The sequence below is a fragment of the Oncorhynchus tshawytscha genome, linkage group LG25, assembly GCF_018296145.1.
Source record: "Oncorhynchus tshawytscha isolate Ot180627B linkage group LG25, Otsh_v2.0, whole genome shotgun sequence".
NCBI classification, from domain to species: Eukaryota; Metazoa; Chordata; class Actinopteri; order Salmoniformes; family Salmonidae; genus Oncorhynchus; species Oncorhynchus tshawytscha.
In genome coordinates, this window is record NC_056453.1 from 4,401,274 (window position 1) to 4,427,272 (window position 25,999).

The 25,999-nt window shown below is 43.5% G+C and overlaps 1 protein-coding gene and 1 pseudogene across 4 annotated transcripts in view; both read left to right on the top strand.

The window, feature by feature from the left end:
* LOC112224081 (conserved oligomeric Golgi complex subunit 7) overlaps positions 1-2,220 on the top strand; it is a 46,078-nt gene extending 43,858 nt beyond the window's left edge. For all 4 annotated transcript variants that reach the window (XM_042305887.1, XM_024387376.1, XM_024387377.1 and 1 more), the window contains 2 exons: positions 1,402-1,589; positions 1,906-2,220. In XM_042305887.1, the coding sequence (XP_042161821.1) occupies positions 1,402-1,568 (167 nt within the window). In that variant the 3' untranslated portion in view covers positions 1,569-1,589; positions 1,906-2,220. The remainder of the gene's footprint in view (positions 1-1,401; positions 1,590-1,905) is intronic.
* Positions 2,221-8,881: 6,661 nt separating this feature from the next.
* LOC112224734 overlaps positions 8,882-25,999 on the top strand; it is a 42,173-nt pseudogene continuing 25,055 nt past the window's right edge.

Genomic DNA, 25,999 nt, shown 5'->3' on the forward strand with positions numbered 1-25,999 from the left:
CAGCCTGAATTTTAAAATGGATTAATTTGAGATTTTGTTTGTCAGTGGCCTACACACAATTAAAAATTACAATCTGAAATGTCTTGAATCAATAAGAATTCAACCCCTTTGTTATGCAAACCTAAATAAGGACAGGAGTAAAAATATGCTTAAGATCGGTGTGTGAGGTTGTAAGTAACAAGAACATTTCCCAGGACAATGACATATCTGATATTCTCAGAAAGCTTCAATTAGCTTTCTGAGAACAGTAGCTATTACAGTGAAGGAATACGATGCTGTTGTTTGAGGAGAGTGCACAGTTATGAACTTGAAAATGTATTAATAAACCAATTAGGCACATTTGGGCAGTCTTGATACATTTTGAACATAAATGCAGTCTAAAACTTTGCACATACACTGCTTCCATCTGGTGGCCAAAATATAAATTGCACCTAGATTCCTAAGTCCTATAAGATGATAAAGTAAAACAAAAAAAATTGTATTTTCTTTTACCTAATGTACATTCATTTCGCATTTCCACAAACTTCAAAGTGTTTTCTTTTAAATGGTATCAAGAATATGCATATCCTTTGCCTCAGGTCCTGAGCTACAGGCAGTTAGATTTGGGCATGTCATTTTAGGTGAAATTGGAAAAAAAGGGTCCGATCTTTTTAACAAGTCACATAAATTGCATGGACTCATTTTTTTGTGCGATCATAGTGATTAACATAATTTTTTCCTGTACCCCACACAAGGTATGTAAAGTTCCTCAGTCATGCAGAGAATTTCAAACACAGATTCAACCCCAAAGACCAGGGAGGTTTTCCAATGCTTCACAAAGAAGGGCACCTAATGAGGCCAATGCTGACTTTAGAATAGTTAGTTTAATGGCTGTGATGAGAGGAAACTGAGGATGGGTCAACAACTTTGTAGTTACACCAAAATACTAATCTAATTGACAAGAGTGAAAATAAGGAAGCCTGTACAGAATACAAATATTCAAAAACATGCATCCTGTTTGCAACAAGGCATTAAAGTGAAACCTAAACATTTTTGTCCTGAATACAATTGTTTGGGGCAAACCCAATAAAACACATTACTGTGTACCACTCAACTTATTTTCAAGCATAATGGTGGTTGCATCATGTTATGGGTTTGCTTGTAATCGTTAAGGACTGAGGAGTTTTTCAGTATAAAAAAGAAAGGGAATGGCACTAAGCACAGGCAAAATCCTAGAAGAGAACCTGGTTCAGTTTGTTTTCCACCAGACACTCGGCGATGAATTCACCTTTCAACAGGACACCTAAAACACAAGGCCAAATCTACACTACAGTTTCTATTAATACTTTCTGAAGGCACTAGTATGTCCATACTGTGTTTTCAGTGTGTCTGTAACAGTGTTGGTTTTCTAACTCCCCACAGACTATCTGAGCAATGTGATGGATGCTTTGGGCTTGCAGCCCTCCAGGACCCTGCAGCAGATAGTGACCCTGCTGAGGGCCAAGCCAGAGGAGTACAGACTAACAGCCAAACTGCTACCCCGTAGACTGGTGTCCACCATCGCTGCCCTGAGGGGGCTGGACCACTGACCACGGTCGCACTCTAAACAGGTAATGGACTATGGACAAAAATGAGCTCTTTTGCTAACTCTGGCACATTGACATTTTATATGAACACTGAAATGTTGATTTAATGTGAAATGTCCCTGTCCCATAAGTCAAACATTAGAAATATCAGGCCCAGAGTTCTCTCACCCTAACACAAATACATTGTTTCAGACGTATCTTGTGTTTACACCTGACTAAAAAAACGAATCCTGTGTCAAAGAATGTAGATGAAAAACAATCAAATGACAAACGTACGATGTATAAATATGGATTTATGTAATGTAAGAATCACATAAACAATCTGTTTCCCTTTCTGTAGATATGATAACTGGAGTCTGGACCCCTGATGTGGCAGAAACCTGAAGTCTCCATTTAGGGATATTCCCATCATGAAATGGCTATAAGCAACGTCTGGTTATCAAATATTTAAACTGCTTTGGCATCGTACTCTTTATGTCGTCTTTTTTTATATTTATTATGGCTCATTTCTGGAAATCAGGGTAGAAATGGTTTTGCTTATTTGTAATGTACTGAAATCTGTCCACTAATTTAATATACATCTGGCGTCTGTCTTCAACTCTTTTATAATGAAGTTAATTGAAGATTCAAATTAAATGTCTGATTTTAAAGGAGACATTTTATTTTTAGAACCAAATCTCTGTGTGATGTAAATGTAATGTTGTAGAATGGTTCAAACACCTCTTTTGTGATTTAACTTGTGTAGCCTTGAAAAAACATGAACAAAGGCAACAACAAAAGACCCCAATCCTTTTCGAAACGGCAAAGCTCTGTTTAGTGATGCAGGTTGTTAGATGTTGTACACATGAAACTGTTATTCCGAACTTTATCCACAACATTATATTCACTTTTTTTGCGACTCGAGCAATACCTCTGTCCATTCCAATGTGAAGGAAACACTTGAGTAAATAAGAGGTACAAAGTATACTGAACAAAAATATAAATGCAACATGCAACAATTTCAAAGATTTTACTGAGTGACAGTCACCAGCTGTGACGCTCATCGCAAGTGGCAGGCTTCAAAACTATTACGGACTACAAAGGGAAAGCCATGAGCTGCCCAGTGACGCAAGCCTACCAGACCGACTAAATGCCTTTTATGCTCGCTTTGAGGCAAGCAACACTGAAACATGCATGAGAGCACCAGCTGTTCTGGATGACTGTGATCTCGCACTCTGTAGCCAATGTGACATTCACAAGGCCGCGGGGCCAGACGGATTACCGGGACGTGTACTCGGAGCATGCGCAGACCAACTGGCAAGTGTATTCACTGACATTTTCAACTTCTCCCTGACCGAGTCTGTAATACCAACATGTTTCAAGGAGACAACCATAGTCCCTGTGCCCAAGAAAGCGAAGATAACCTGCTTAAATGACTACCGCCCCATAGCACTCGAAGTGCTTTGAAAGGCTGGTCATGGCTCACAGCAATAACATCATCCCGGAAACGCTAGACTCGCTCCAATTCGCATACCACCCCAACAGATCCGAAGATCTCAAACTCACTCCACACTGCCCTTTCCCACATAGACAAAAGGAACACCTATGTGAGAATGCTGTTCATTGACTGAAGCTCAGCGTTCAACACCATAGTGCCCACAAAGCTCATCACTAAGCTAAGGACCCTGGGACTAAACACCTCCATCTGCCACGCTGATCCCTCGGGTGCGTGCTTAGTCACCTCCTGTACTCCCTGTTCATCCACGACTGCATGGCCAAGCACGACTCCCAACACCATCATTAAGTTTGCTGACGACAACGGTGGTAGGCCTGATCAACGACAACGATGAGACGGCCTCTAGGGAGGAGGTCAGAGACCTGACCGTGTGGTGCATGGACAACAACCTCTCCCTCAATGTGATCAAGACAAAGGAGATGATTGTGGACTACAGGAACAGGAGGGCCGAGCACGCCCCCATTCTCATCGACGGGGCTGTAGTGGAGCAGGTTGAGAGCTTCAAGTCCCTTGGTGTCCACATCACCAACAAACTAACATGGTCCAAGCACACCGTGACAGCTGTGGAGAGGGCATGACAAAACCTATTCCCCCTCAGGAGACTGAAAAGATTTGGCATGGGTCCTCACATCCTCAAAAGGTTTTACAGCTGCACCATCGAGAGCATCTTAACGGGTTGCATCACTGCCTGGTATGGCAACTACTCGTACTCCGACCGCAAGGCACTACAGAGGGTAGCGCGTACGGCCCAGTACATCACCGGGGGCAAGCTTCCAGCCATCCAGGACCTCTAAACCAGGCGGTGTCAGAGGAAGGCCCTAAAAATGGTCAAAGACTCCAGCCACTCTAGTCATAGACTATTCTCTCTGCTACTGCATGGCAAGCAGTACCGGAGCGCCAAGTCTAGGTCCAAAAGGCTCCTAAATAGCTTCTAAGCCATAAGACTCCTGAACAGCTAATCAAAAGGCTACCCAGACTATTTGCATTGCCCCCCCCCCTCCGGAATGCTGCTGCTACTCTCTGTTATTATCTATGTGTATTCACTTTAACTCTACCTACAAGTACATATTACCTCGACACTGGTGTCCCCGCACATTTCCTCTGTACCGGTACCCCCTGCATATAGCCCCGCTATTGTTATTTACTGCTGCTCTTTAATTTTTTGTTATTCTTATTTCTTACTTTTTTCGGGGGGGGAATTTTCTTAAAACTACATTTTTGGTTAAGGGCTTGTAAGTCAGCATTTCACTGTAAGGTGTACGTACACCTGTTGTATTCGGCGCATGTGACAAATAACATTTGATTTTATATATTCAGTTTCAATATGGTAGATATTGCGTCTGTCTATGTATCAACGTTTACAAACTATCACTTCAAGTTAATCAAAGTTTAATATATTAAACTTCTCAGACAGATTCAGTTTTCAAATTAAATTCTCTAAATTCAGATTCAAAACCAGAGATAACATCCTGGTACTTTGCCAGCCAGGAAAGGTAGAAGAAAACAGCTAAAATCCAATGCTCACTGTGGTAAATCGAAACTTCTGCCGGTTTCTCAAACCATGTTGAATATATGTTCTTCCCATGCATTTGGCTCTAGCAGTTGAATCGTTTTGGCTATGACTTTTTATGACCCCATTCCTGAAAGCTAACACTACCAGGATGTTGTCTCTGGTTTTTAATCTGGAATTTAGAGAACTGAATCTATCTGAGAAATTAATATATGAAACTTTGATTAACTTGAAGTGATAACTTTGATCCCACAGGATAAATGCAATACCTACCCTATTGAAACGGATTATATAAATATTGAATTTGAATATTCAAGTAAATTTAAATTGTTTTATTAAAAGTGAATGCAACATTCATTCAGTTCAATTTATGAATTTAATGATTCAATGTGTGCATTAAACCTTGAAAAATATTACATTCAAAAAGATAAAATACTGTAATGAAACAGTCAGGGAGCAGGTCTCGAACCCTCGACCTTCCAGTCCGATTTCTAGGGCGCTATCGACTGTGCCGCAAAAGCATGCTCAAAGCGGAGGAGTTGATATCCGCGGTTATAAACCAATGGTCGTTAGTTACACTACCCCTCCATTCAAAGAGCGCGTCCTCGCGATAGCTTACGACTCTTATAGGAACGCGCTCACCGGCCAACCACACGCACTGTCGTGGATGCAAGGTCCGATCCCACCTTCTAGCCCGAAATCCCTCGCACTATCGACTGTGCCGCAAAAGCGTGCTCAAGCGGCAGAGTCGATATCCGCACTTATAAACCCAGGGTCAATACAATTGATGTTGACACTGAAATCGCTCCATACTCATCTTTCAAAATACACTGAGGCTTATTAATTTACAGCATTTCCCTCACTCAGGCAACAAAAAATGTGCGGTGCTAAAGTCATAAAAGCAAGCCAAACAACCCTGAGTACAAATCTGTACTTCACATTTCCAATTCATACAACTCATATCATATACAGTGTCAACGTTTATGATCACTATGTTTGATGTACAGTTACACGATTATGTGGTGTCATACCCTAGGTTGTTCAGCACAGAACGACCTTATGTTTGTTTATTGTGAAGAAAGTCTGCCGTGGCACAGGCACCTGAATGCACTCATGACTCCTTTCTACGTGCACCAAAATTACGATCTGTTTCTATGAATTGCCTTGTGAAAGCCTAACACTGTAATGTCGTATTTTATAACTGCTAGTCATGTTGGCAATAGAACAAGCTTTCAAATCATAACCACCTGACCCAGATTGTGATTTATAATGGAAAATGTTTTTCTTCATAAAAGTGTATTGAAATTGCTTAGTCCTCTCACTCAATCCCTTGCAATTGTCTTTTCTTTTTTTGTCTTACGTTGTACCTACACCACATTTTCCAGGAATAGTCTTATGTTACTGAATGCATGCACACTATTTTCAGATTTCGTTATCAACAAATGTGGCAAAAAGTACAGTAAATGTAAAATGCACATAACATCAATAGTGTAATGTTTGGTTTCAGTCTTGTCAGGTAACCTGTTGAATATTCACCTTTGACTAATACTTTTTCCATTATCTACAAACTGTTCTCTTTCAATTGCTACCATTGTTCAGCATACGCTTTTCATATTTCTTCAGTAAGAAACGTTTAAATTAGGCCTATGCAAGGTTATAGTTTTGTGATTTTCTACTCGTTTTTATTTCTATTACTTTTTAGATTTTATTTTGACATTTATTTTCAGCTAGTTTTCAAGTTTGAGTTTTGTCAAATAATTTCTATTTCGTTTTTATATTATTTACTTTCTGTTTTCGTTTGTGTTAGGGACAGAAAGTAGTCTTATGCACGGGAGTAATACATAAGGTGATGGGTCAGGTAATAGATTTGGTTCGGTTTAAGTTATAAATTAATCTTAATGTGACATGAATCTGAAAAGTTCATTGTCGGTGTCGACTCAGATTCAGACATTAATTCCACGCAGATCAAAGCAATGGCCAGTTCTCGTAGTTGTTGATCACAGGTATTCTCATCCTTGTACTGTAATAGGTTGATAGTCTTGACAATGTTCGCCCTGTTGCCAGTTACGAAGAGTAGGATTGTTTCCATGGTATATCCCATGCGTCCAATGTGTGGTCAATTACCTCTATGGTGTGTGGACGCTTAACCGGATGGAGGTTGAGCAACGCATGCTGCACCTTGCTGGAGGAGGGGGTGATAGAACCAAGCGGATATCTCCATAAATGAAGCAGTCAATCCATCCGTAAACAAACAGGATTATTTTCCATGCCTCTCAGAATCTCCTTAACTTTCTGGGTTGCTTTATCCATTTGCAAAGCAGTCAACTATTGTACTCTAGCATAGCCAGGAGTTTTACATTTGGGATCAAGAGTTCGGTTGAATTTTCTGAAGACTGGCTCAGCGCAGTCTCGTGGACTTGCCAAACTGGATGAATGAATTTACCAGTGCTTCTTCTCTTGATAACCTCATTCAAATGAGTTTTTCATGTTTCTGCTCTTTTCATGCAAACTGCTAAAGTTGGTTGTCCTGACTTGAAGCTACTGGTTGCCGTTGACATGCAGCTACTAATACTGGTTGGCTGTCTCACCTTGTCTTTATCCTGCAATTGTTTGTATGGTGGGCTCTGTTCAGATGAACGTTGAGGTTGGTTGGGTTTTCCACACGTTATCTTCTGACACTACAATACATTTGCTTTTGTCCTTTCCAGCAATGTACTCAAAACGGGGGATCAGAAAAATAGTCAGTATCTGGTGTGACCACCATTTGCCTCATGCAGCCGACATCTCCTTCGCATAGAGTTGATCAGGCTGTTGATTGTGGAATGTTGTCCCACTCCTCTTCAATGGCTGTGTGAAGTTGCTGGATATTGGCGTGAACTGGAACACGCTGTTGTACATCTTGATACAGAGCATCCCAAACTGGCTCAATGGGTGACATTGCTGGTGAGTATGCAGGCCATGGAAGAACTGGGACATTTTCAGCTTCCAGGAATTGTGTACAGTTCTTGCGACACGGGCCGTGCATTATCATGCATTATCATGACGTGCACACAGATGAGCTTCTGACAGCAGTAATTCTTCAGTTGTGCAAACCCAGTTTCATCAGCTATCCGGGTGGCTAGTTTCGGATGATCATCCAGGTGAAAAATCCAGATGTGGAGGTCCTGGGCTGGCATGGTTACACGTGGTCTGTGGTTGTGAGGCCCGTTGGATGTACTGCCAAATTCTCTAAGCCTCGGCTTATGGTCAAGAAATAAACATACAATTCTCTGGCAACAGCTCTGGTGAACATTCCTGCAGTCAGCATGCCAATTGCACTCTCCCTCAACAGGTGAGACATATGTGGCATTGTGTTGTGTGACAGAACTGCACATTTTAGAGTGGCCTTTTTTACCCAGCACAAGGTGCACCTGTGTGATGATCATGCTGTTTAATCAGCTTTTTGATATGCCACACCTGTCGGGTGGATAGGTTATCTTGACAAAGGAGAAATGCTCACTAACGGGGATGTAAACAAATTTGTGCACAAAATTTGAGCGAAATAAGATTTTTGTGCATTTTTGTGCACAACTCACTAGATATCCCCTTGATTTTTAGCGGAACATTCTGGCCTACAGCAGGAGAGCCGGGTGTCTCACCCAGTGAGTAGAATTCGCCAGCGTCACATGCTCTCCTCTCCTCCAACATGGATCAGTGTTTGGCAGTGACATCGGTCGTCACCGCTCTGCCTGCAGTATCGATGACTCCACATGATGAAGACAGGAGAAGCGGCCTTGCGATGAATTAGGAGAAAAATAAGACATCACAGGATGTGTTCATTTTACGGCGTATATACGATGGATAGTATTATCCTGACTGGAGGGGGCGGCGGACTATACTTCCCTTCGGGCTTCTTTCTGGGGGCTTCTCAGTTTGCGAGAGCTTCTGTAAACGCTTCCATGGTACGGGCGATATGTTGGACATCCAGGGGTCTATAAACATCAGCAATATCGGGGAATATTTTATATATGAAGATGCGAGAATAGGACAATGCTATATGGGTGGAGCTGCGGTTTATTTAATAAAAAACGAGGAGCACCGCTCGGTACACTGTGGTCCCAAATTATGGGTTGATTTATTGCTGTTGATGTTCGAGGATCATGACCCGCTGATGCTCTAATGACGCGCATCATTCGGGGCATCCAAAATGTTACACCTGCATGACATGACACAAAATTGATAGCCTACGAGATTATGAAAACTAACTCGTGCATGGAGACCTTCTCTAGGCTACCTTTATTTAAAGTGGCATTAGGCATGATAGCATCTTCCTATGGATAATATTTATGCAAACCGACGCAGTGTTTTAAGTGTGATGTCACGGGTCTTTTTATTTTGGCTATAGGCTACTGGTGATAAGACCCCCAAATGCGCCACTTTTTATAGCCTGTCATCAGTGAGGAACACAAATTATCACTGTGTTTGGCTTTTGTCAATGGAATCGACAGATTGATCCAATTGTTGTCCAGATGCTCTCTCTTTCTAATATGATTTAAATATTGAGAAACACCAGCCCTTCAACCATGTCGAAAGCTAACACTAAAGAGAAGAAATCCTTCAGCAAGAAGCTCTTCCGAAGGGGCTCTGTGGGGAGCTTTATGAACAGAGTTCTCAGGACTCTGTCTACTCTGTCCCATTTCAGCAACGAGGAGCATGGAGATGAAGAGAAGAACGGTGCAAGTTTCATCCAGGCTACTACATGCGGCTCTGTTCCCTCCGACGGCAGTGAATGTGGCGGGTTCCTATTTGGGGACAAGGTCCCCGGAGTTGCCGGACTCAAGAACCATGGCAACACCTGTTTCATGAACGCTATCTTGCAATGTCTGAGCAACACGGAACTCTTTGCTGAATATCTAGCATTGGAACAATACCGTGGAGAGGACAGCTGTCATAGCACCAATGACAAATCGACTGAATCGAATAAACCGAATTCAGCAAACTGTGTTTGTATACAAATAAAGGGACACCAGCAGGAGTCTGAAGTCACAGAGCAACTGGTCTCGTCCGTGCTCTGTGGACGTTCGAGTACACCCCACAACACAGTCAAGAATTCAAGGTATGTGGATACATGCGCGGCCAACTATGAATCGTTTGCATTGTTTTTGGTCGTTTCCTGTTGATAGAAATGGGATTAAGAATGAACTCCGACAGGATTATGAACACAGACATGATTATAAACTCCGCAAAGAGCTCACACTGGAAAGTCAATCAGAGTTGTCATGCATGGGTTGTTGCAATGCATCCACGTGAATAATATGCACCTGCCAACCATTACAATATAACCGCAAAACAGCAACTGATGTGTCAGTTTCACGGTTTTACTGCCAGTTTACTGTAGGCCCAGCCCTATTGGGTGTCTGTGGGGATTGAATGTGCCAACAAAACTACTGTAGGTCTACCATCGAATGCATCAAAGTGACATTATTAGAAACATAATAGCAACTGCAAGTAGGTGTGTTAGAGCAGGGCGGGAGAAAAAAATGGTTGCACGTGGTTGGCCAATCCTGATTTAGTGCTTGGCCTTGAGTGCTGTGCAGTTCAGGAGATATACACACGATTTCCTTCTACTGGCTATCTGAATGCTCTAATTGAGAGCACACATTCAGGGCAGTCCTGACATAGTGTATCCAACCACTCAGGAGTCAAGTAGATACATGTCCCATCAGAGCCACAGGGCCTAACCAACAAGATGAATGAAAGAGGAAAAATCCACCCAAAATATGATTCATCAATAGATACATGTAAGCCTATATCAAAGTTATGATTATGTTTGCAGATATCTATATAACTCCAATAATTAAAACATTTTAAAAAGTGTAATTGTGTCAGGTCAATGTTTAATTAAAGCCTAATGTACCATTATCTTGATTAATCAAATAAATGTGCAATAACCACCAAGTAGCCTAGCAGTGGCAGATTTGATGAATGGATTCAGCAGCAGTGATGAATCTCCGATCTGAATCTCTCTTGCCTCTCTGTTGGATCTCTTTAATCAGACAGACTTACAGAGTTCAGTTGAGAATGACACACACTTTTGCCACTCAATCAATCAGTCAAATGTAAATATTACATACCCAGCCTAAAACCCCAAAGAGCAGGAAATACAGATGCAGAAGCACAGTGGCTAGGAAAAACTCCCCTAGAGAGGAGCCAGGCTCCGAGGGGTGGCCAGTCCTCTTCTGGCTGTAACGGGTGGAGATTTAAGAGTACACGTGGCTTTCAAGACTTCAGACGTTCATAGATGTAGGGTCAAATAATAACCATGGTTGCTATGAAGGGGGCAACAGTTCAGCATCTCAGGAGTCAATGTCAGCTGGCTTTTCATAGTCAGGCAATTAAAGTTTCAAAGTGAACAAACAGCAGGTTTGGAACAAGGTAGCAAACCAAGGTAACACGCCCAGTCAAGTCAAGCTTCTTCAGTTTTCTGACTTTCTGAAAAGCAAAGAGATTGTATTCCTTTAGAGTGTTCGATGTACATTGAAAGGTGTAGAAGCATCTGAACCTACCAGATTGTGTCCCAGCAGCTAGCCTGGTCAGCTTTCTACACCACCATGCCTGTCAGTCACACAACTAAAGATTTCTCTGTGAACCTCTATTTCTTTGCACCAGGGATGTTCTTTTTTTTGTCTATTTCTGTCTTATAACTACATGTCCTGCTTTACCGGTTCAAAGTAAACATTGGAGGGGAATTGATTTGAACAGGCCCATCCAGCAGCACACCGCTTATTCCTGACACTTTCAATTTCTGTAAATTTTTCTCCCTTGGTTGCCAGCCAGAGAAGAAATTGTCTTATTCAATCTTGATTCACTCTGGAGTGTGGGGGCATGGTCATATCTGTGAAGGAGAGGCTCCTTCACTAGAGACATTGGACTCTTTTAAAATATGGAAGCTATTTATGAAAAGCAAGCATGTTTATATGTTTTGTATTGATTGATTGATTGACATTTTATCTCCATAACATTTTATCTTGTCATCATTGATATTTCCAATTATTGCCAGTTTTGCATCGCAGGTCACTTCACAGGTCTACCTGATTAGTTAATTGCTTAAGCCACAGTATAAAACAGGTGTTCAGAATGTTTGAGAGCCATGTCATGTGAGAGGTTGTTTTTAGCACCTTTGAACTGCCAATGGTATATTATATTGACAAGACCCTTTACTCAGGACTTTGTTGAATCACCTTTGGCAGCGATAACGGCCTCGAGTCTTCTTGGGTATGACGCTACAAGCTTGTGAAACAGTGTGATGTTGTTCCCCTAGATTATGCACCAAGTTGCACACAAGGACCAGTTCAAATAGGCCAGGTCAAGAGGGAATGTTAATAATAATAATAATAATAATTCAGTGTGTTTTTTAAATTTAATTACAGCTGCATAGCTAATGTTATTTTGGTGTACAAACACTTTTTCATACCTATATTGTAAATGCACTTGATTGTAAAAGTTTTGTATATTTTGGTTTGGTCCATTGAGGGTTATCTGTATTTCTGTACCCTCCTATTGTTCTCTCTTGCCTGACCTTCAGCTAGCAAGGTGCCTGAGAGATGTGACTGCACCAAGGGCTAACATATTGTGTGTTGTCTCTTCGTGTGCAGGGAAAGTAAAAATCCAACAAGGAGACCTCCAGTTGTGCTAGTGTCCTCATTAAATTACACAATGCAGAACGAACCACGCTACACTTGGAACATCTGTAATTGAGGAGTTTCTCCCATTATTCTCTGCAGATCCTCTCAAACTCTGTCAGGTTGGATGGGGAGCGTCGCTGCACAGATATTTTCAGGTCTCTCCAGAGATGTTTGATCAGGTTCAAGTCCGGGCTCTGGCTGGGCCACTCAGGGACATCCAGAGACTTGTCCCAAAGCCACTCCTGCGTTGTCTTGGCTGTGTGCTTAGGGTTGTTGTTCTGTTGGAAGGTGAACCTTTGTCCCAGTCTGAGGTCCTGAGCACTCTGGAGCAGGTTTTCATTAACCTCTCTAGGCTAGATGGGACACTACCGTCCCACCTGACCAACATCCAGTTAAAGTGCAGGGCGCCAAATTCAAACTACAGAATTGTAAATATTTAACATTATTGAAAATACACATGCAATATGTCAGAATAAAGCTTAACTTCTTGTTAATCCAGCCACGGTGTTAGATTTCAAAAACACTTTACGGCGAAATCAAACCATGCGATTATCTGAGGACAGCACCCCATCAAACAAACACAGACAATCATATTTCATCCCGCCAGGCGTGACACAAAACTCAGAAATAACGATACAATTCATGTCTTACCTTTGAAGAGCTTCTTCTGTTGGCACTCCAGTATGTCCCATAAACATCACAAATGGTCCTTTTGTTAGATTAATTACGTCGTTATATCTCCAAAATGTCAATTTATTTGACGCGTTTAATTCAGAAAACTCGCGCAACATGAATTATCGAATAAATTACCTGTAATCTTTGTCCAAACATTTCAAACAACTTTCCTTATACAACTTTAGCTATTTTTTTTACGTAAATAATTGATCAAATTTAAGACGGGATAAACTGCGTTCAATAGCGGATTAAAACAAAGTGGAACAAGCTTTCAGGTCGTGCACCCCAACCACAACAGAACACTAGACTCGACCCTCGTTCTGAACAGCCCTACTTCTTAATTTCTCATAGGAAAAATATCAACCAATTTCTGAAGACTGTCGACATCCAGTGGAAGCGATGGGAATTGCAAGCAAGTGCCTTAGAAATCTAGATCCACATAGAAATCGCATTGAAAAGAGAGTGACCTCAAAAAATAAAAAATTGTCTTCTGGGTTTCACCTGCCAAATAAGTACTGTTATACACAGACATCATTCAAACAGTTTCAGAAACTTCCGAGTGGTTTCTATCCAAATATACTAATACTATGCATATCCTAGCTTTAGGGCCTGAGTAGCAGGCAGTTTACTTTGGGCAAGCTTTTCATCCGGACGTGAAAATACCGCCCCCTAGCCTAGAGAGGTTAAAGATCTCTCTGTACTTTGCTCTGTTCATCTTTCCGCCAATCCTGACTAGTCTCTCGGTCCCTGCCACTGAAAAACTTCCCCACAGCATGATGCTGCTACCACCATGCTTCAACTTGGGATGGTGCCAGGTTTTTTGCTCGGTTTGTCTGGGTGGCCAGCTCTAGGAAGAGTCTCGGTGGTTCCAAAATTCTTTCATTTAAGAATGATTGAGGCCACTGTTCTCGGGGACCTTCAATGCTGCATAAATGTTTTGGTACCCTTCCCCAGATCTGTGTCTCAACACAATGCTGTCTCGGAGCTTTACGGACAATTCCTTCGACCTCATGGCTTGGTTTTTGCTCTGACATGCACTGTCAACTGTGGGACCTTATACAGACAGGTGTGAACCTTTCCAAATCATGTCCAATCAGGTGAATTTACCACAGGTGGACTCCAATCAAGTTGTAGAAACATCTCAAGGATGATCAATGGAAACAGGATGCACGTGATCTAAAATTTGAGTCTCATAGAAAAGGGTCTGAATACTTATGTAAATATATTTCTTTTTTATTTGTAATACATTTGCAAACATTTCTAAATACCTGTTTTCACTTTGTCATTATGGGTGTCATTGTGTGTGTAGACTGATGAGGAAAAATATGAATTTAATACATTTTTGAATATTGTTGTTACGTAACACAATGTGGAAAAGTCAAGGGGTCTGAATACTTTCCGAACGCACTGTAATGCTTAAAAACAAAATAAAATGGATGAATAAGATATCTGGCTACAGAAGTTTCTTACCGATCTCTACAGCTTCATTCCAAAAATGACGTCAACACATACTGGCTAGTTACAGTAGCTAGCTTAGCTAACAACTAGCTTTGTCAGTTGCAGCGTGCATGACCAGAATGACACACAGATGAACCACTAAAGACATTTCTGTTTAAAATTGAGAAAGAGGAACAGTTCGACCATTTTTGTGCCCGAAGTCGACCATTTAAGCTAATCTCCTGTGCAAAGCTGTCATCAAGGCAAAGGGTGGCTACTTTGAATAATTTATTTTACACTTTTTTTGGTTACCACATGATTCCATATGTTATTTCATAGTTTTTATGTCTTCACTATTATTCTACAATGTAGAAAATTGTCAAATATAAAGAAAAACCCTATTTCGTCCTGTTATGATTTTAGGTATCTAAATATAGTGTAACCTACCAATCAATGTATATCAAGTGCCGGGAGGGCACAATCTTACCATGTTGCAGTCCAGAAATGAGAGCTTTAGTATATATGCCAAAAGCCTGGTCCTCTGACAGAGACTGTAGAACTGGTATCAATGCATGCTTCAGTATTCACCCTTCTCTATATGACCATTCGTGTGACCAGGCCCCATAGGGAAATCGAAAGGATCCCACCCTGGTTACCAATGTAGCTGACCGATGTAGAGGGAGACAAGTGTTTTAGCTTGTGATGTAATTACATTACTGTAAATGTGTTACTGGTTGTAAATCCACTTCACTTACTAGAGTTCAAGAACCATTTTAAATCATAGATGACACCCTAGTCTTTCTGCAGATATCTTTGAGTTTAAATTTGGAGCAGGTATTTAAGAGTTTTTGGAAAATGTAGTCACACAAAAAACGTAGGGAGATTTTACCAAAATTCTGTTTCCCAACTTTGCATCTGCGCAGTTCTTCCAGTAAATGTGTTTTTGCTACATTTTCTGTGTAAATTGTTAAAAGTAGTCAGTGTGCATAGAGTTTTTTTGGTTTGTTAGACTGAAATCAAAGTTTTTGGTTTGGGATACACTTTAAAGTGAAAAACCAGATTCTTACTTATTTCGCACAATAAATTAATTATTATATACAGTTTTATTCTCAGTGTACCTTTTAAGCCTTTAAGTGCACAAGGTGACGGCTGGCCTTGTCACAATATCTCTGAGCTGGGCTAAAATGTAAAGTATATCGTGTTTAGGCTACTCTTACACCTATTTTCTTCATGCTTTTCCCAGGTTGCATCATCAAATTGCCTGGTAGTCTATAGCCATATTGTATTGGAGCTAACTTGAGTTCCCACCATTGACAGAAGAAGGTATAGAGTATACACCCTTTTCATATCACAGCTAAGTTGAATATGAGTCAGACAGGATATAGTTACTGTCTGAGGCCACACCCCTGAGAACCAAACTTGAGATCACTTACAACTCATTAACGAGACATTAACAATACAGTAGATACACAAGGGGATAACCCTATCTATTTTCCACTACAGCGATTACTTGATCTGTCACATCGACTCCCGCTCCCCCGCACCAGCGCCCGACGTCGCTGGTCTACTTAACCACCAATCCTGGCAACCCATCATTCAACACACCTGCGCCCCATCATGAGGCACACCTGGACTTCATTGCTCCCTGATTACTTCCCCTTTATCTAGCACTCCATTTTATCACCCATTAGATAGTATTGTTTTCATGTTTAAATGCTACTCCTGTTTTTGTTTTTACTCCTGTTAAACTCACCGACTACACCTGCTTCCTGACTCCCTGCGTCGCCGTTACAGAATACTACCTATTCATAAAATGGAAGCAGCGGCCAACCGAGACATCTTCCAGATGGACTACGAACAGAGAGACCTACTTGGCCAACGCCATGACCAGCTGGCGCAACTGGGGACGGCGATGGATGAGGTGTTTCAATGTCTAGATCTTCTTCAAGGAGCGTCACCGCCAATGAGCGGAGAATCCTCTACCATGAGTCAACCCAGTGAGCTACCACCACAGCCTATTCAGCAGTCCACCCAGGTCTGCAGTCCACCCATTTTCCGTCCCAGACAAATGCCGTAGCTTCCTCCTCCAGTGCTCCCTCTATTTTACTCATCAGATGGGAGCCCCCACCACCAACAGGTCCAAGGTTGCCACAGTTATTTCCCTGCTGACCGGGTTGGCGTTGGAATGGGCAACGGCCATCTGGGAGAGGGGAGGAGCTGGGTTCCTATGGTAGGTTCATGGCTCTGTTCAGAGGAGTCTTCGATCATCCACCGGAGGGCAGAGAGGGGGTTGAGCGCCTACTTCAACTAAGGCAGGAGGACCAGACCGCTGCTGAATACACCCTCACCTTCCGTACAGTGGCAGCATCCAGCGGTGTCCGCTATGTCCCAACCCAGGAGCCACTAGAGCAGAGGGAAGGCAATATGATCATCCATCTCCTGGATTAGGTGTGAGTACTCCATCACTCTACACCAAACCCTTTTTAGTACCGATTTCACTTGCTGGCTGTCCCTTGTGTTATATCTACAACACTAGTGGACTCCGATGCAGCGGGGAATTCTATTGACCAGTGCCTTGCCGCCTCCCTGAACATCATACCCGCTCTCCTCTCCATTTCTGGTTCAAGCGCTGGACAACCGACCACTGGGATCTGGGACAATCACACACACATCATCCAGGCATCTGTACACAAAGTCATCCTCGGCCTCCCGTGGCTCCAACACCATGACACCACCATCTGCTGGTCAAGGATAGACAACACTGCCTGGGCACCCGGATGTCGGAACACCGACTTTCCCTTACCTTGTGGTTCCACATCGGGTGAGAGTCCTGTGGTTTCCCTCCAGGTCGGCATCCCGGAGGACTACCAGAATCTCCGGGAGGTTTTCTCCAAGACACACGCGCCACCTGTCTCCCTCCTCATCGCCCCTGGGACTGTGATATCGACCTGCTTACAGAGTCGGCGCCTCCGTGCGGCCGCATCTATCCCCTGTCGGTGGGTATGGAGGAGTACATCCAGGAGGCTCTCGAACAGGGTTTTATCTGCCCAACCACCTCCCATGTGTCTGCAGGTTTCTTCTTCATGGCCAAGAAGGAGGGGGGTCTTTGTCTGTGTTTTGACAACAGAGGTCTCAATGCCATCGCCACCGTGTACCGCTACGCCCTCCCGTTGGTGCCGGCAGCCATCGAACAGTTCCGTGGGGCACGTTTTTTTTTAACTAAGCTGGACCTGTGGAGTGCCTACAATTTGATCCAGAAGGGAGGTGAATGGAACACGGCCTTCATCACGATGTCTGGGCACCACGAGTCCTTGGGGATGCCTTTTGGATTAGCCAGTGCTCCGTCGGTGTTCCAGGTACTCATGAATGAGGTGATCCAGGACATGCCTGGGCGTCAGGTGGTCGTGTATTAACTCGCCACATCCGGGTAATCCTGGGACGCCTCCTGGAGAACCATCTATATGTGCTCCATCAGGCCACCGTCTCCTTCTTGGGATATCGGATCAGCCCGCAGGGAGTGGTTATGGAGGAGAGGAAGGTAGATGCAGTCAGGTCATGGCCAGTCCCTACCACCGTAAAGGGACTACTTTTTGGCGTTTGCCAACTTCTACCTCCGCTTCATCAAGAACTTTACTTCTTGCGTCGAGCAATCCCGTATCCGGGAGCGTAATCATAGCCTCAAGCTCATTACCATAACGCAACGTTAACTATTCATGAAAATCGCAAATGAATGTGTTTTTAACAAAAGGCTAAGCTTGTGAGCCAATATATTTATATTTTGAGCCAATATATTTATATTGACTCACAAGCTTAGCCTTTTGTTAAAAACACTGTCATCTCAGATTTTCAAAATATGCTTTTCAACCATAGCTACACAAGCATTTGTGTAAGAGTATTGATAGCTAGCATAGCATTAAGCCTAGCATTCAGCAGGCAACATTTTCACAAAAACAAGAAAAGCATTCAAATAAAATCATTTACCTTTGAAGAACTTCGGATGTTTTCAATGAGGAGACTCTCAGTTAGAGAGCAAATGTTCAGTTTTTCCAAAAAGATTATTTGTGTAGGAGAAATCGCTCCGTTTTGTTCATCACGTTTGGCTAAGAAAAAAATCTGAAAATTCAGTCATTACAACGCCAAACTTTTTTCCAAATTAACTCCATAATATCGACAGAAACATGGCAAACATTGTTTAGAATCAATCCTCAAGGTGTTTTTCACATTCCTATTCGATGATAAGTCATTCGTGGCAGTTTGGTTTCTCCTCTGAACCAAATGGAAAAATGCACGCAGCTGGAGATTACGCAATAATTTCGACGGAGGACACCAAGCGGGCACCTGGTAAATGTAGTCTCTTATGGTCAATCTTCCAATGATATGCCTACAAATACGTCACAATGCTGCAGACACCTTGGGGAAACGACAGAAAGTGTAGGCTCATTCCTGGCGCATTCACAGCCATATAAGGAGACATTGGAACACAGCGCATTCAAAATCTGGGGCACTTCCTGTATGAAATGTCATCTTGCTTTCGCCTGTAGCATTAGTTCTGTGGCACTCACAGACAATATCTTTGCAGTTTTGGAAACGTCAGGTGTTTTCTTTCCCAAGCTGTCAATTACATGCATAGTCGAGCATCTTTTCGTGACAAAATATCTTGTTTAAAACGGGAACGTTTTTTTATCCAAAAATTAAAAGAGCGCCCCCTATATCGAAGTTAATCTCCATCGCCTTTCCTCTCACCTCTCTCCTCAAAGGTGGTCCATGTAAGTTGGTGAGGAGTCCTGCAGTCGATGAGGCCTTCCGCCTACTGAAGGGGCGTTTTTCTTCCGCCCCATTGCTGAAACACCCAGATCCTACGCTGCCCTTCGTGGTGGAGGTGGACGCCTCAGAAGTGGGCGTGGGGGCCGTCCTGTCACAATGTCATGATAAATTGTATCCATGTGCATACTACTCTAAAAAACTGTCTGGAGGGACACAGGTATCTCCACGATTCGGGAGAGGTTCCCGACCGTCATACCGCCCTCCTGAATCGTTGCCCCCGTGCTTTGGGACATAGACGTGGACATCTGCTAGGCTCTGGAGAGGAAACCCATGCCTGCTACCTGTCTTCTCGAGTGCACCTATTTTCCCACAGATTTTGGGGATCGGCTATTGACCTGGGCTCACCCATCCCTTGACGCTGGACACCCAGGTATCACCCACACCACTCAATCCATTTCCGTTAAGTACTGGTGGCCCACCATGGCGCAGGAGGTCGCACGCTACGTCAATTCCTGCTCTATTTGTGCCCAAACCAAATCTTCCTGGCACGCTCCAGCAGGGAAACTCCTTCCCCTTCCTGTGCCTCATCAGCCTTGGACCCAACTGTCCATAGATTCTGGATTCTCCAAATCCTGCCATTTTATTCCTCTCTCTGGTCTCTCTACTGCTCACCAGGTCACTGAGGCACTGTTCCAGCAGATCTTCCGGAACAATGGCCTTCTGAAGGACATCGTCTCCGACCCAATTCACATCCCGGGTATGGAGAAGCTGGGGGTCACGGTCAGCCTCACATCTGGTACTGGCTTCAGTCCAACGGGCAGGTGGAGAGGACCAACCAGGAGCTGGGGAGGTTTCTGAGGAGTCACTGTCAAGGCCGGCAGGAAGTAAGCGGAGTACGCCCAGAATTCACTTAATCTCTCCTCCACCGGGCTGTCTCCCTTCCAGTGTGTCCTGGGGTACCAGCCGGCCCTGGCCCCCTGGACCTCAAGCCAGACCGAAGCCCATGCGGTGGATGAGTGGTTCCGTCACGCAGAGAAGGTTTGGAATGTTGCCCACATGAGGCTCCAATGTGCTGTCCCGCCGCCAGGGAGGCTCCTGTGTTCCATCCTGGTGATCGCATCTGCCTCTCCACCAGGAACCTTCCGCTCAGCCTGTCCTGCCGAAATCTGAGCCCCCGGTTTGTGGGGCCATTCAAAGTCCTCAGGAGGGTCAATGTGATAACATACTGACTACAGCTTCCCACTAACTACCGGATCTCACCCCATTTACAAGTTTCCATCCTCAGGCCGGTGGTTCCTGGTCCCCTGGCTGATGTTGTCCCCCACGACACACCTCCAACTCCCCTGGACATCGAGGGAAGCCCCGCCTATGCTGTCAGTTCCCAGGGGGGGGTTACTGTCACGTCTACTGGCGCTCGACGTCGCCGGTCTACTAACCACCAATCCTGGCAATCATTATTACACACACCTGTGTCCCATCATGAGGCACACCTGGACTTCATCACTCCCTGATTACTTCCCCTTTATCTAGCTCTCCATTGTATAACCCATTTAGGTAGTGTTATTTTCATATTTAGACGATACTCTTGTTTTTTGTATTTACTCCATGTTTGTTCCTTTTAAACTCACCAACTGCACCTGCTTCCTGACGCCCTGCATCTCCATGACAGGATTGAGTAATACATTGTCTAACTACCACTGTCATTTACTAATTTGGCCCATTTATACAAATGTAATTGTGTATTTACATATCAGTAGTTTCCCTGGCTGTATTATACTGCACTACACTTAAATACCTTAGGCAGATTATGCAGATGTGTTAAACAAGCTTACCCAGAACTCAATGGCACTCAACCTCCATTTTACTTAAGTTATTTTTCTGAATAAATATTTACTGTGGCATACAATGATACAGTGCATATCTTAGACCTACTGTACATTTCCCCTTTAATATGCACACAGAGGCTTTGGGTTGACTGCTTGCTCTTTTATTGCATTTCACTGCTGGGGGCTCCAGTGCTAATGGTTTGAACATGAGAAGAGTTTCCCCCTGGGATTTACTGGGAGGAACAGTGCTAATGGTTTGAACATGAGAAGAGTTTCCCCCTGGGATTTACTGGGAGGAACAGTGCTAATGGTTTGAACATGAGAAGAGTTTCCCCCTGGGATTTACTGGGAGGAACAGTGCTAATGGTTTGAACATGAGAAGAGTTTCCCCCTGGGATTTACTGGGAGGAACAGTGCTCAGTCTTCTGGTTGCATCATTGACCTTGTGTCACATTTGATAGCTAGTGACTACAGCTGGCCTGGAATGATGGCTTTGTCACTACGCACTGGGGTGTCCTCCAATGACTAAACCTGTCACTCACCCAGCTATTAAAGTGTCATTTTCTGAATGTCTTTTCAGAGTTCTTTTTTTCTCTCGTCACAATGTTGCGATACTGCCTTTTCCAACCAGCATTTTGGTTTGCTTCAACTCTACAGCAATAACTGGAGAGATTACTACTTCCAAGGTTTTATTGTTCCAAGCTATACAGGGGGCGCTCTAGCAAACAAACAGCAGAGACCTGAGGACACCATCCAACCTGGAACTGAGTGAGTAGTGTTTGATCTGATACTATTTTGAAAGCCAAGAATAAAAATACAAAAATAAAGTACATTACAATGATTCATTTTATGGGGACTGAATGCTTAGTTAAGGCTCCCAGGCTTGCAAGGACAGACCAGATACAAATTCAATTAGCACTAAGGTGTAGAGTAATGTGTCGAGGCCTTTGGGCCCAACAAGTGGCAGGAGTCTTTGAAGCCCCCTCCAGCTGTTCAAAGACCATCCACTGGCATTTTCTACAGGAAATCTGCCTCCAGAAATAAAGGCTTCTCCCAAGTGGGTGTGACACCTACTGCCATTGCCTGCTGCACTGCTGCTTGGATTCCACCTGGCGATCTGTTCACCGTCTACCCTGGTCTGTCTCCCCCTGTCTGGTACAGGTACCCCCCCCACATCCCCCCCTTTCCCGAGCATTCGCTCGCCTCCAGCACACATGCACTGTTGGGGCTAGTGACTCTGAACTTACAATGGTGAGCCCCAAGTCATTATATGTTACATTTTTTCTTGTGCATTTTGCCATTTGCCTCATGACTCCTACATATTTTGTTGACTACAAACATTCTTTACCCAACCGTGGGACAGGCTATGTTTGTTCCCACACTCCTGACTCTGACTCTCTATTGGTTACACAGACTTTTGGCCTCCCATCCTATTCTAACCACCTCTTGCCGGCTTTGTATTCATGTTACCTGATGAAATTGCTGTACAATATGATCTATTTGCCATCTGATGCACATTCAGATGTCATAAATCAGCACAGCACTGTCCTATGCTTTGCCCTGATTGTATTACTGCTAATGATATCTGGAAATGTGCATGTACACCCTGGCCGCCTACTGTTGCTAGCCCCAATTCTTTGCTGGTTTTAAGCATTTAAACTTTCAAATAGCTCTTTGTTGACGGTTGCTGGGTGTTATCGTCCTCCATCAGCACCGGCCTGTACCCTACCTGTCCTCAGCTCTGTCCTGGACCCTTACACTAAATCTGAATTTGTCCTGCTAGGTGATCTAAACAGGGACATGCAATGGGACTCCCTAAATCTTTCTCAGATTATTACCAATCCCACAAGGTTTGACTCCAAACACCTAGAAAAGACTGATATCCTGATAGGTATCAGTCTGGTGTTTTCTGTAATGACCTTAGTGATCACTGTTTTACAGCCTGTGTTCATAATGGCTGCTCAGTGAAACGACCTGTCCTGATTTGTCAAGGACGCTTGCAAAAAAACTTTAATGAGCAAGCCTTCCTTCTTGAACTGGCCTCTGTAAAATGGTATAGAATCAGCTTGATCCCCTCTGTCGAAGACGTTTGGACCTTATTTTTTAAATATTTTCAGTGGTATTGTTAATAAACAATCAAGAAAGTGAGAATTAAAAACCGGTTCAGCCCCTGGTTCGACCGTGATCTTGCAGAGTTACTCCACCTCAAGAATTGCATTTGGCGAAAGGCTCGGCACACGCATACTCAGGCAGACTGGCTCTCGTTCAGGCAAATGAGAAATAAGTGCACTCAGGTTATCCGGAAGGCCAAAGGTAGTTACTTTAAGGAGCAGTTCTCTATGTGGGTCTAACCCCAAGAAGTTCTGGAAAATGGTTAAAGACCTGGAGAATAAACCCTCCTCCTCACAGCTGCCGATGTCCCTTAAAGTTGATAATATGGTTGTTACTGACAAGAAGCACATGGCTGAGCTCTTTAATCACCACTTCATTAAGTCAGGATTCCTATTTGACTCAGCCATGGCTCCTTGCCCATCCAACATTTCCTCATCTACAACCCCTTCTAATGCGACTATCCCCGATGCTTCTCCTTCTTTTTCCCTTGCCCCGCTATAAAGTTTCTCCCTGCAGGTGGTCACTGAGTCTGAGGTGCTAAAGGAGCTCCTTAAACTTGACCCCAACAAAACATCTGGGTCAGATGGTTCAGATCCTTTCTTCTTTAAGTTTGCTGCCCCTATCATCGCCAAGCCTATCTCTGACCTTTTCAACCTGTCTCTACTCTCTGAGGAGGTTCCCATTGCTTGGAAGGCAGCCACGGTTCACCCTTTATTTAAAGGGGGAGATCAAGCTGATCCTAACTGTTATAGGCCTATTTCTATTTTGCCCTGTTTATCAAAAGTGTTGGAATAACTTGTCAATAATCAACTGACTGGCTTTCTTGATGTCTATAGTATTCTCTTGGGTATGCAATATGGTTTTCGCTCAGGTTAAGGATGTGTTCACTGCAACCTTAAAGGTCTTCAATGATGTCACCATTGCCCTTGATTTTAAGCAATATTGTACAGCTATTTTTATTGACATGGCCAAAGCTTTTGATACAGTAGACCATTCCATTCTTGTGGGCCGGATAGGCAGTATTGTGTCTCTGAGGGGTCTTTGGGCTGGTTTGCTAACCATTTCTATCAAAGAATACAGTGTATCCGAACATCTGCTATCTCCGCCACTGCCTGCCACCAAGGGAGTACACCAAAGCTCGATCCCAGGCCCCACGCTCTTCTCAATTTATATCAACAACATAGCTCAGGCAGTAGGAAGCCCTCTCATCAATATGCAGATGATACAGTCTTATACTAAGCTGGTCCCTCCCCTGATTTTGTGTTAAATGCTTTACAACAAAGATTTCTTACTGTCGAACAAGCTTTCTCTACCCTTAACCTTGTTCTGAACACCTCCAAAAGAAAAGTAATGTGGTTTGGTAAGAAGAATGCCCCTCCTCCCACATGTGTTTATTACTACCTCTGAGGGTTTAGAGATTGAGGTAGTCACCTCATACAAGTACTTGGGAGTATGGCTCGACAGTGCACTGTACTTCTCTCAGCACATATCAAAGCTGCAGGCTAAAGTTAAATCTAGTGGTTTCCTCTATTGTAATCACTCCTCTTTCACCCCAGCTGCCAGACTAACCCTGATTCAGATGACCATCCTACCCATGCTAGATTACGGAGACATCATTTATCGGCAGGTAAGGGTGCCAAGGGTGCCTCTTTACCATTCGGCCATCAGATTTGCCACCAATGCACCTTATAAGGACACATCACTGAACTCTATACTCCTCTGTGAACTGGTCATCTCTGTATACCCATCGCAAGACTCACTGGTTGATGCTCACTCCTCACTCCTCCCCATCTGAGATATCTACTGCAGCCCTCATCCTCCACATACAACGCCCGTTCTGCTAGTCACATTCTGTTAAAGGTCCCCAAAGCACACACATCTCTGGGTCGCTCCTCTTTTCAGTTCACTGCAGCCAGCGACTGGAACGAGCTACAACAAACACTCAAACTGGACAGTTTTATCTCAATCTCTTCATTCAAAGATTCAGTCATGGACACTCTTACTGACAGTTGTGGCGGCTTTGTGTGATGTATTGTTGTCTCTACCTTCTTGCCCTTTGTGCTGTTATCTGTGCCCAATAATGTTTGTATCTTGTTTTGTGCTTCTACCATGTTGTGTTGCTACCATGCTGTGTTGTCATGTGTTGCTGCCTTGCTGTGTTGTGATGTGTTTTGTCCTATATTTATATTGTGCTTTTTATTTTTAATCCCAGCCCACGTCCCAGCAGGAGGCCTTTTGGTAGGCCGTCATTGTAAATAAGAATTTGTTCTTAACTGACTTGCCTAGTTAAATAAAATAAATGTATCAATTTGAAGACTTAAAAAAAGAAATCCACCTAAAATGATTTTGTCTGATATTAACTTATAACCCTTAACTCTTACCATTTAAGTTTTGTGCTCCAGAATGTCGTGTCGAAGAGGGCCCTGCAGTTCCGGGTTCCTCCTGTGGCTGCTGGACAGAGTTCACGAGGACCTCTACAACATCGTCCTGCCCAGCAGCAGACCACCCAGGAAGGTAACTCAAATTTGGTTGGGGCACACTTGTTCATTCCATCAGTTACAAGCTGGGGATTTTATCTCAGACAGTTGAATGATATTAGATATAGCCTATTGCCATGTCTGGTAGCATCGCTGCCAATTGCACTTCATGTCCTGACTGTTTTGGTTATGAAGCTTCTACTCTTTGAAAAAAGGGTTCCAAAAGGATTCTTCATCTGTCACCATAGGACAACTCTTTTTGTTCCAGGTATAACCCTCTGTGGAAAGGGTCCTTCGTGGAACCCAAAAGGATTATACTTGGAACCAAAAGGGTTCTACCTAGAACCAAAAATGATTCTTCAAGGGTTCTCCTATGGGGACAGCCGAAGACCCATTTTAGGTTTTCGATAACCCCTTTTTTTTTACCAAGAGTGTGGACTGTGGATTGGTACCTGTTTGTTCTGAACAGACAGC